Source organism: Nyctibius grandis, chromosome 2 (assembly GCF_013368605.1).
Source record: "Nyctibius grandis isolate bNycGra1 chromosome 2, bNycGra1.pri, whole genome shotgun sequence".
NCBI classification, from domain to species: domain Eukaryota; kingdom Metazoa; phylum Chordata; class Aves; order Nyctibiiformes; family Nyctibiidae; genus Nyctibius; species Nyctibius grandis.
Window position 1 is genome coordinate 77601362 of NC_090659.1, and position 9760 is coordinate 77611121.

At 56.2% G+C, this 9760-nt stretch overlaps 1 protein-coding gene across 3 annotated transcripts; it reads left to right on the top strand.

Annotated features, from left to right (window-relative positions):
* The first annotated feature begins 7490 nt into the window (after nucleotides 1-7490).
* Nucleotides 7491-9557, top strand: POU4F1 (POU class 4 homeobox 1). 3 transcript variants are annotated; one of them, XM_068425553.1, is made up of 3 exons: nucleotides 7491-7613; nucleotides 8511-8772; nucleotides 8863-9557. In XM_068425553.1, the coding sequence occupies exons 1-3, from the start codon at nucleotides 7491-7493 to the stop codon at nucleotides 9555-9557; spliced, it is 1080 nt and encodes a 359-aa protein (XP_068281654.1). The 3 variants fall into 3 exon arrangements, with proteins under 3 accessions (XP_068281654.1, XP_068281655.1, XP_068281653.1); XM_068425554.1 differs by having other exon boundaries at nucleotides 8511-8770; nucleotides 8867-9557; XM_068425552.1 differs by having other exon boundaries at nucleotides 8511-9557.
* Nucleotides 9558-9760: the final 203 nt, after the last annotated feature.

A 9760-nucleotide genomic window follows, 5' to 3' on the forward strand; every position in this document is an offset into this window, starting at 1 on the left:
TTTGTTGGCCATATGTGGGGTTTCAGTTCTCCAGGCTGCGTTCTGTCAATGCTGTTCTTGCTTAGTCTCTTGCTGCACTTACCATGCCCTCTGAATAAAAGGGCCTAAACGAGAGTTCATTGCTGTTAATTTTTTATGATAGTTACCTAGTTACGTAGTAATGTAGGATTGGAATGCACAAGATCTAAAACGTAACTATTACAATTTTGGTTAAGACAATAGATGTTTTCAAGTGATGTAGAGATGAGACCTGTAATGCCCAATGATATTTAATAGCTTGTAATATTTTTACTTCATCTAATAATACTGTAATAAATATGAGGCAACTTGCAGGTCGTAACACAGGAGAACGCTCTCCAGGAGTATTGGTAACACAGGAGAGTGAGATTGCTACCAGCCTCAGTTCATTGCCAGGGAAATGTATTGGGTTATACCTAAGAGCAAGAACGCTAAGGTCAAGTTTTCACTTTCTTGTAGGCAATTTTACCTACACACAGTCTGGCAAGTGACCTGCTTCTCCATGAATCCCTGAAGGCCTTGTGAGAGCCCAGTTCAGTTCTGCTTGCTGTTGTTTTCTCAGATGAAAGGCTGCTGGGACAGAGGTACCTACCAGCACCTGATACTGCCTTGGGCCGTGTTTGGTTTTGAATGTGCTTTATTGTCTCTTTTTAAAGTATCTTTAAAAAGGGGGCAAGGGGAACAGTGCATAGCTTGTATACACAATACAAGGTGTGCTAACTTGCATCTCCCTTCCTTCCCCCTTCTTCATTTCACAACTGTTTCCCGCACCAAATAATGCCATTTAAAGGAGGTTTAAACCAGCTAAGTCTGATCCTAATTCTTGCACAGCATTGAAGTCCTGACTCTGACTTCCATCAGCCATAGGCTTGAAAAACAAGTCTTTACACACCCTTTCTGTACTGTGGTGATGGTAAATGTTTCACAAACTGTGAAGATAACACTCCTTCCTTGCTGCTTTTGGCATGGGACCATGCCATGTGAATATGCTAAGGCTTCTCCCTTCTCCCCTCCCAGGTTTGGATGAGAGGAAAAGCAGCTCCGAGGTAACGTGATATGGGGGTTCATGGTGTTCCAAGGATTGCCTGCAGAGGTGATAAGCGATCCCCTCTGGCTACTAATCCAGGTCTGGCCCATCCTGTGCCTTGGTCCTTTGCAGCAGTCCTGTACAGCTGTAATGAGCCACCAGCTTGTCAGGCCTGGCCTAAAAGCGTGGCCTGTCTGTCCTGCCTTCATGGCCCAACAGCGAGCTATTGCCTCAGTGTCCCTTAGCTCTAACTGGAAAAGCCATCTTCATTAGCTGAAGGACGGAGGGAAAAGCACTGCGGGTGCAGGGGAAAGCCTGCGTGTGCTTTGGCAGTTGTGAATGTAGTGGGAGATAGCAGGGGAGGATGAAACTGGGCTGAAAAACAAATGAAGCTTAGTATTCCTGATTTTTTTTCAGCTTTTCTCAGTAGAAAGCGTTGTCTCCTCTCTACTGTTCTTACAAGCTGTGTGGGTGCTCTCTGCTGTTTTTCAGAGAAGCCAGACGGACAATGTCAAAACCCATCGAGCGGCTACTACTAGCACCCGATGCTCGTCACCCAGGTCATCGGGTGCTGGTTTTAAGCTGGCGAAATGTGCCGGGGAAGCCCGAGGACCGAGCACGGATGAAAAAGGTCCCTGTCCCTTTCCAGGATCACTCTCCCCTTGAGGCACATCTGAGGGCCGGGGTCGCAGCTGGGGACCGGCCGCAGGGTTGAGTGGATGCCGCTCCGCAGCGGCTTCGTGGAGATCCGAACCTCACTGGAAACGGTGTCAGTGATGTTATTTTCCCCCGGCCGGCTTAGACCTGACTCCAAATTTTGGGGAGAGAAGCGTTCGCGCTGGCTCCCAGCCGCTGGCAGGACCGCGGCGCGGAGTCCTTGTCCCCTGCTCAGAGGGTGGCGAGGGGATGCGCCTGCCACCATCACCCATCTCCTGCCCGGGGCTCCTCGGCACCCGCTGCCACCTGCTCGGCTAGGATTAAGTTAATTAACCGGCTCGGGCATCACTGCCGGCCCGCCCGATCCCGGCTACGAAAAAAAGGCCGGGTGAGGCCGAGGATTCCCCCCCCGCGCCGGCGCTGCCCTTCCCCGGGCTCCCGCGCCCCACGCAAACCCTCGTCGCGGCTTTTTTTTTTTTTCCCCTTTCACTGTTAACAAAACCTGGTGATTAAGACGCGAAACCAACAAAGAGTTTTTCTTCCACCTTAACCTTGCACACAATCCTTTAACAAATTAATTAATCCTAATGAATTAACACTTCATTTATTTAAACGCGCTACAGTTCATGAATTAAATTTTCATGCAGTGATTAAAGGCTGTTAAAATATGCATGATTTCGTTAAAATTTTATAATAAATCAGGGCAATGTGTTACATGACAAGGCAACTACTTCCCAGCCCCTCGGAAGGCGCTTTGATTCGCGCGGGGCGGGGAGCCGAGCGCTCCGCTCCCGGTTTGGGCAACCGAGCGCAGCCCGGAGCGCGGTGAGACCCGTTTGATGACCGACCCCCGGCCCCGCTCCGAGCCCCTCTCCGGGCCTTTCGGAGGGGTGGAAGGCAGCGTTTTCCGGCTACCCCATCGCAACGTGGCGTCCGGGGAGCGGGAGCGATCGTGGGCGCTGTTGAAAGCCAGCAACCGCTTTGCCCACGGACCCGGTGTGGAAAGCGAGCGTGGTCCGGGAGGTGTTTTGCTGGAGGGGCTTCTCGGGGTGTTTTTTAATTCCTCCGCATCACTTAAAAGAAAGAGCGAGAAACTTTACTAGCAACAGGACCTGCAGTGTTTTCTACCGGACCTGTGCCTGGCTCCCCCGGACTCCTTACTTTCCCGAAAGGGGACGTTGTGAACTACCTTGGGACTTAAATCACCATCAAGCGTTTCAATTTTTAATATGACAACATTCTACACTTCGGCTGCAAAAGCAATTATTGTGGCTTGTACATTAGCAATTAGCAGGTCTTTGCTGATGTAAAGAAAGTCCTCATTAGGACATGGAAATACTTTTTGTGCATTCCCCCAAAGGGCTGGTCGTTGGGTTGTTTTTTTTTCTGAAAGTTGATTTTTATCATCTAAAGGAAAAATAGCTTTTACGCTAAATGGGATATTGACTTTCCGTGAACTTCACCAAATAACACATATACTGTAGGTTTTCGCTCAGTTCTCTCGCTGACACTCAGAGTAGAACAAATACCGGACAAATAAAAAAAAAATGTAAAGCTAACGTTTGGTGGAATAAAAATATCCAGAAGGTTTAGAGTGAGCGGTTCTATAAGCTCCACATTAACTTTTTTTTAAAGTCGGGATATATAGCAAACTATGATCAGACATTAATACTTAATATCCCAAGCTTTACTATATTCATCTTTGGGGAATCCTAAAAAGAGAAATCAAATACAATGGGTTACAGTAATTCATTTATAAATCGTTTCACTGTGGGAATAAGGGGTTACTTTATTACTTTCTCGAGATAGGCAGTTCAGTCAATTAAGGAAATCTGCCTATTTCTTGCATTTGAAACTGGAGAAATCTACGGGAGATAAGTAAATGTGTTTTACATATATATATATGCCTCCCTTGCTTTAGCATCTTGGGCCATAAAAGTGGGACTACAGCATGGTCGTATCTCCAATGAACTCGCCCCTCAAAGCCTGCGAGTTTATTGCCATCAGTATTCATGAGGCTGGACGTACCCACGAGGAACAGAAATAACAGCGAACATTAAAATAAAATCTATTACCAGGCCCGTGCGATGCTGAGCCTGGCTCAAGCCATCTTCCCGGGGAGCCGGCTGTGTGTGGCGGAGAGGAGGGGGGGCTGCCGGGGGCCAGTGACAAGGAGGGCTGGTCCCCGGCGAGCCCTGGGGACCCCCCCGCCCCGGGCAGCAGCCTCCGCCCTCGGTGGGGCAGGGGGAGCAGAGGGGGCTGCGGCGTGGAGACCGGCTGCAGCACCTCGGCGGGCCTTACGGTCGGGACAGCATCAGGAGGGGCTGTAATTTTAAGCGTTGCGTTAAAGGTTAGCGCTTCCCCTCCTCCAAAAAAAAAAAAGTGTCCCAAGGACTGCGAAGGAAAGTTTTTCCTCCCGGGCATGACAAGCGACGGTGCCTGAAAAAAAGTCTTCTCCTCCCCGTGGTCTCTACCCTCTCTTCTTCGCACCTCTGGAAGATCAGACAGAGGGAAAAGTTGGCTGCGACTCCCCACCGCAGCTTTTGCCTCCGGGGGCGGCCGCAGGGACCAGGCGGGAGCCGGCAGCCGCTGCCCCAGGAGCCACCAGCAGCCCCCCGCCTCCCCGGGGTCCGGAGGCTGTTGCCCCCCGCCGCACGCAGTCACCCCCCTGCCCTCGGGCTGCCGCGGTGGTCACACCCCGGGCCATTTTAGTGAAGGACCGAGGAGCACCTGTCAGGGGGTGTTTCTCCAGCCGGGCAGGACTACTTCACCCCCTGTTTGCCAAACCGAAGGAAGTCCAGCAGGATGCACATCGCAACCTAAGGAGACGATGTGCCCACCCCCATCCCTGCCTCCAGAATACAACGAGGAGGTGGAACAGAAGACCTTTAGAACATCTGGAGGTCTTCTCCTCCCCAGCCCACGGCTGGTTCTCGGGGCGGAGGTGGGAGGGTGGTTGAATTTTCCGCCTTTCTGGCCGACAAAAAGAAGCAAGAGAACAGAAGGGGTCCGTTTAAAAGTACTGGAGGAAAGTACTGTTCCTACGGCCAAGGAGAAGGTCTCGCCCACCAGCGCCTGCCCGAGCCGCCTGTCCCTGCTCCCGCTGGTGTGGGCAGGGCCGGGGCCCGGGCTGCCTGCACTCGTGTAGACGTGGCCCAGCCCCTGCCAGCCCAGAGGTTAGAGAACCCGGCCGCAGGGGCAAAGCAAGCCCGGTGGCATTTGTGGAGGAAGGCAGGTCATCGCTTAGCCTAAAAATCCACACCCCCGCGGTGGCCTTTGTCGCCGCTTGCACAATTGTCTCTTGCTCTCAGCGTTTCCCGTATGGAAACCTGATGAACTTGACCTGGCAGCGTCCTGGCGAGAGCGAACACCCACGGATCCCAGGCGGAGCAGCCAGAGGTGCCACCCCACGCCTTCCTCCGCTGGGCGAGGAAGCGAGCCCGGCTTTCCGCCTCCCTCTCCCTCCGGGGCCAGACAAGGAGCCCCGCCGTGCATGCCGCTGGTAGGGAAAGGCAGGCTGCTCGGGCCTTTCTCCTGGAGCTGGTCACTTCCCAGGAACTTGGCGAAAAACGGTGGTGTCTCCTACTTTCCTCTTCCTCTCCTACTTTCCTCTTCCTCTTCCTCTTCTCCAGGAGGCTTTCTGTTTACAAGTCATGGTAGCTTAGAAATAGCTAGAATAAGTCATTTGGCTTAAAAATAAAATAAAAAGAAAAAGAAATCCACATAAAGTATGATTTGGCTATTCTGATGCAATGACTTCTATAAACAAGGGGAGCCCAACCCCACTTCAGACCAGTGTCTTTCAGTTTCAAGTTCACCCCCCTCAGAGATGAAGTTGCATTCGCCACCCCAGGGGGTGCGGTGATGGATGGAGACCTGGCTGCCTCTCGCACAAGTAATTGGCCGTCGTTCCCTCCTTCCTCGCGTACTGGATGGGGAGCTGGGGAAGGGCTTATGAAGACAAATGTGGACTTTACCTGGGGTTGTGGTGTGTGCTCTGTGTGTGTGCTTGCATGCCCTTTCGGCTGTGTTTATGTGCATAAAAAAAGAGGCGCCCAGCAGAAACGGAGCAATTCCGATGCACTCCGAGGCTGCCACATCCCTGATCCAAACACCCTGCTGCCTGCCAGCCTGCAGCTCTGCTGAAACAAACCCGGTAGCATCTGGTCGGTCACCGAGGGACGGCTCCAGCGTGCCCCAGGGGACAGGATTTACCGGGAGCCGTTCCCTAGGGATTCACGCTAATCCCACAGACACGTTAGCAGATTCACTCCTTCGACAGTTTTGCCTACAACTTCACAAGCAGCTGAAAGAAAAAAAAACTCTTCTCTGAAACGAGACAGTATCCCCGAATCACTCATAAAAGCAACCGTGTGTTATTAACCCTAGTGTCACTCCCTAACCGTGTCATTCGAATGAAAGAGTATTCAAAGAATAAACCACAGAAAAGACAGAGAAAGAAGAGAGAAGACAGACAGGAAGGAAGGAAGGAAGGAAGGAGAGAGAGAAAGAGAGAGAGAAAGAGAAAGAGAGAAAGAGAGAAAGAGAGAAGGAGAGAAAGAGAGAGAGGAAGAAAAAGAAAGAAAGAAAGAAAGAAAGAAAGAAAGAAAGAAAGAAAGAAAGAAAAAGAAAAAATATTCTGTGAGTGTTTTCTGCTTCAGAGCACACCAGTGAAACTTGGGTTTCCCCACGGAGAAGGAGCGAGGCTGGCGGGGAAGCCAGGAGGAGGTGCCCGGTGTCACCTCGGCGCGCTGCCCGTGCGGAGAGCAGCGCACGCTCCCGCGGGCGCGGCGGCTGCCGCCAGCCGTGCCTGACACGGTAATATCTGCAACACGACTACACGGGGTGAGGGGAATGAAATTATACGGAAATCAACAGCCTCTGAGTGCTTCAAACAAACGTCTGCCACCGTGGTTCTTCTCAAGGAGCCGGGGTATAATTCCCGAAAGTAGCGGGGTGCGGCTGGAGGACACCCCTTTCTGCCATGAGGGCCCTCAGCGCGGACTCGCCTCTCCCCCCGGCCGCGGCAGGGGCAGCGCACCTTTGTGTGTCGGTGCCGAGGGCTGGGCCGGTTCCTACCCCCGCTCCGAGGGCCGGGAAGGGGCGCCCGCCTGCACCCCGGCCGGCCCCGCCCCGGGGGCATCCACTACCCCCGCGCCCCGCCGCCCACCCCCGCCCCGTCGGGGCGCCCCGGGCCGCGCTGGCGGCCGCGCAGCGCGCACGTGTGGCAGCCACAGGTGCCGCAGCCGCCCGGTGCCCGGCGTCGATCCCTATAAGAGCGGCCCCGCCGCCGCCGCCCCGACGAGACGGGCGAGGGCTGCTGGAGATGCAACAAGGCGCGGGGAGGCAGGGACCGGGGGCGGTGGGAGGAAAAGGAGGAGGAGGAGGAAAGGGAGGAGGAGGAGGAAGGGGGGGAGACAGCTGATGCCTGTCAAAGCCGGAGCCGCCGCGCTCTCGCGAGAGCCCGCCCGGCGGTAGCCACGGGATGCGGGGCTCAGGTGCGGGCAGAGCGCAGCGCAGCGCGCCCGGCGCCGGGCAGCGGCAGGCAGCGGCGTGAGACGGCGGGGGCCGGAGGGAGCCTCGCCGCCCGCTCACCCACCCACTCCAGCCCCGGCCACCGCGGCAGCGGCGGCGGCGGGGGCAGGGTCCGCTGCGGCACTGCCGCCACCGGCTCCGCCACCGCCACCCGCCGCCGTCCGCGGCTTCCCCCGGCGGGAGGAGAGCGCCCGGAGAGCACTTTTCTCCCGACTTTAGGAGTGTTTGTGGATTTACATGCCAAGCCTTCAAGATGATGTCCATGAACAGCAAACAGCCGCATTTTGCCATGCATCCCACCCTACCTGAGCACAAATACCCCTCTCTACACTCCAGCTCGGAAGCAATAAGAAGAGCATGTCTACCAACTCCACCGGTAAGGGACAGGCAGCTGCAGTTCTCTTCTTTCTTTCTTTCTTTCTTTCTTTCTTTCTTTCTTTCTTTCTTTCTTTCTTTCTTTCTCTCTCTCTCTTACACACACGCACACACTCTTTCTTTCTCTCGCTCTCTTTCTTTTCTGTGTACTGCATGTATGTGTATGTGCATTAATAAAAAAACCGCTGCGAGGCACATTTTGACAAGCGGCGCTTAATGTTTTTTTCATGTCTTCCTCTGCAATCATCTGAGCGCCTGTGATCTTTTTTGAAAGCGGTGTTCACACGAGTCTCCGACTTCATTCACTTTCTGTATTAATTTTTATGACTCGGCCTCTGAAAAGGAATGCGCTTTATGTGCTCTCGTGTGTCACAATTCCCCAGCTGAGAGTTACAGATCCATTTCTTCTCCTCCTTTCTCTTCTTCTTTCGCCTTTTTTTTTTTTTATTATTTGTTCCCTTCACGCCCTCGTACTCTCTTTTTCGGACTCCTCCCCGACTGCCTGCCTTTTTCACTCTTCGCTTCTTCTTTTCCTCTTTTGCTCCCCCTCCTTCCCTTCCCCGCTATTATTCTACCCCATCCCTTATTTCCCCTCACTTCCCCGTGTTGTCTCCTGCTATATACACCGCTTCCCCCATTCACTTGGCTCTCCGCCCCCCGTACCCCTTTCCACGCGCATACCTGTGCCGGCTGCCCCCGCTCCTTCACCCGAACTTTGCCCACCTCTCTCTCCCCTCCCGGCTCTCCTCCCTTGACTTTCCTCCTTCCCCACCACACACCCCGTCCTCCCGCAACCCCGCACTTCCCCTCTCCACGCTTTACCCTCTCTCTGCCCCCCTCCCCGGCGCCCCGCTGCCCTCCTCTCCCCGCACCCCGCTCTGTTTTGTGTCCCTTGCAGCTGCAGAGCAATATCTTCGCCAGCCTCGATGAGACCTTGCTGGCGCGGGCCGAGGCTCTGGCCGCCGTCGACATCGCCGTCTCGCAGGGCAAGAGCCACCCGTTCAAGCCGGACGCCACCTACCACACCATGAACAGCGTGCCCTGCACCTCCACCTCCACCGTGCCCCTGGCGCACCACCACCATCACCACCACCACCACCACCAGGCTCTGGAGCCCGGCGACCTCCTCGACCACATCACCTCCCCCTCCTTGGCCCTCATGCCCGGCGGGGGTGGCGGAGGCGGCGGCGGCGGCGGCCACGACGGGGCGGGCGGCGGCGGCGGCGGGGCCGGCGGCGGCGGGGGCGGCGGCGGCGGCGGCGGGGGCGGCGGCGGCCTCATCTCCACCTCGGCCCACCCGCACTCGCACATGCACGGCCTGGGCCACCTCTCGCACCCGGCCGCCATGAACATGCCGTCGGGGCTGCCGCACCCGGGGCTGGTGGCCGCGCACCACGGGGCCGCGGGGCAGGTGGCCTCGGCGGCGGCGGTGGTGGGGGCGGCCGGCTTGGCCTCCATCTGCGACTCGGACACGGACCCGCGGGAGCTGGAGGCCTTCGCCGAGCGCTTCAAGCAGCGCCGCATCAAGCTGGGGGTGACCCAGGCCGACGTGGGCTCGGCGTTGGCCAACCTGAAGATCCCAGGGGTGGGTTCCCTCAGCCAGAGCACCATCTGCCGCTTCGAGTCCCTCACCCTCTCCCACAACAACATGATCGCTCTCAAACCCATCCTGCAGGCCTGGTTGGAGGAGGCCGAGGGGGCCCAGCGGGAAAAAATGAACAAGCCCGAGCTCTTCAACGGGGGCGAGAAGAAGCGCAAGCGGACTTCCATCGCCGCCCCGGAGAAGCGTTCCCTGGAGGCTTACTTCGCCGTCCAGCCCCGGCCCTCTTCCGAGAAGATCGCCGCCATCGCCGAGAAATTGGACCTCAAAAAGAACGTCGTGCGGGTTTGGTTTTGCAACCAGAGACAGAAGCAGAAACGAATGAAATTTTCCGCCACCTACTAGGGGCGGGCGGGAGTGTCGGCCCTGGCACCGGGGGCACCGGGAGCACCGGGGGGGGGGGTCCGGGCCGGGGCCGCGGGGGACCCCCACCCACCGCCGCCGCCATCGCCCGAGACGCCGTGGGAAGCTCCTGGGGACCAAGGGAAGGTGTAGAAATTAAGCGCGAACTGCTCGATGAGCGGGGAGGGGGGACGTGCGTGGGGAGC

What these genes read in the sequence shown, in the direction of transcription:
- POU4F1 (XM_068425552.1), top strand. Translation starts at nt 7,491, where the DNA reads ATGATGTCCATGAACAGCAAACAGCCGCATTTTGCCATGCATCCCACC. An exon ending in CATGTCTACCAACTCCACCG is followed by an intron (nt 7,614 to 8,510) that starts GTAAGGGACAGG and finishes TGTCCCTTGCAG; the next exon opens with CTGCAGAGCAATATCTTCGC.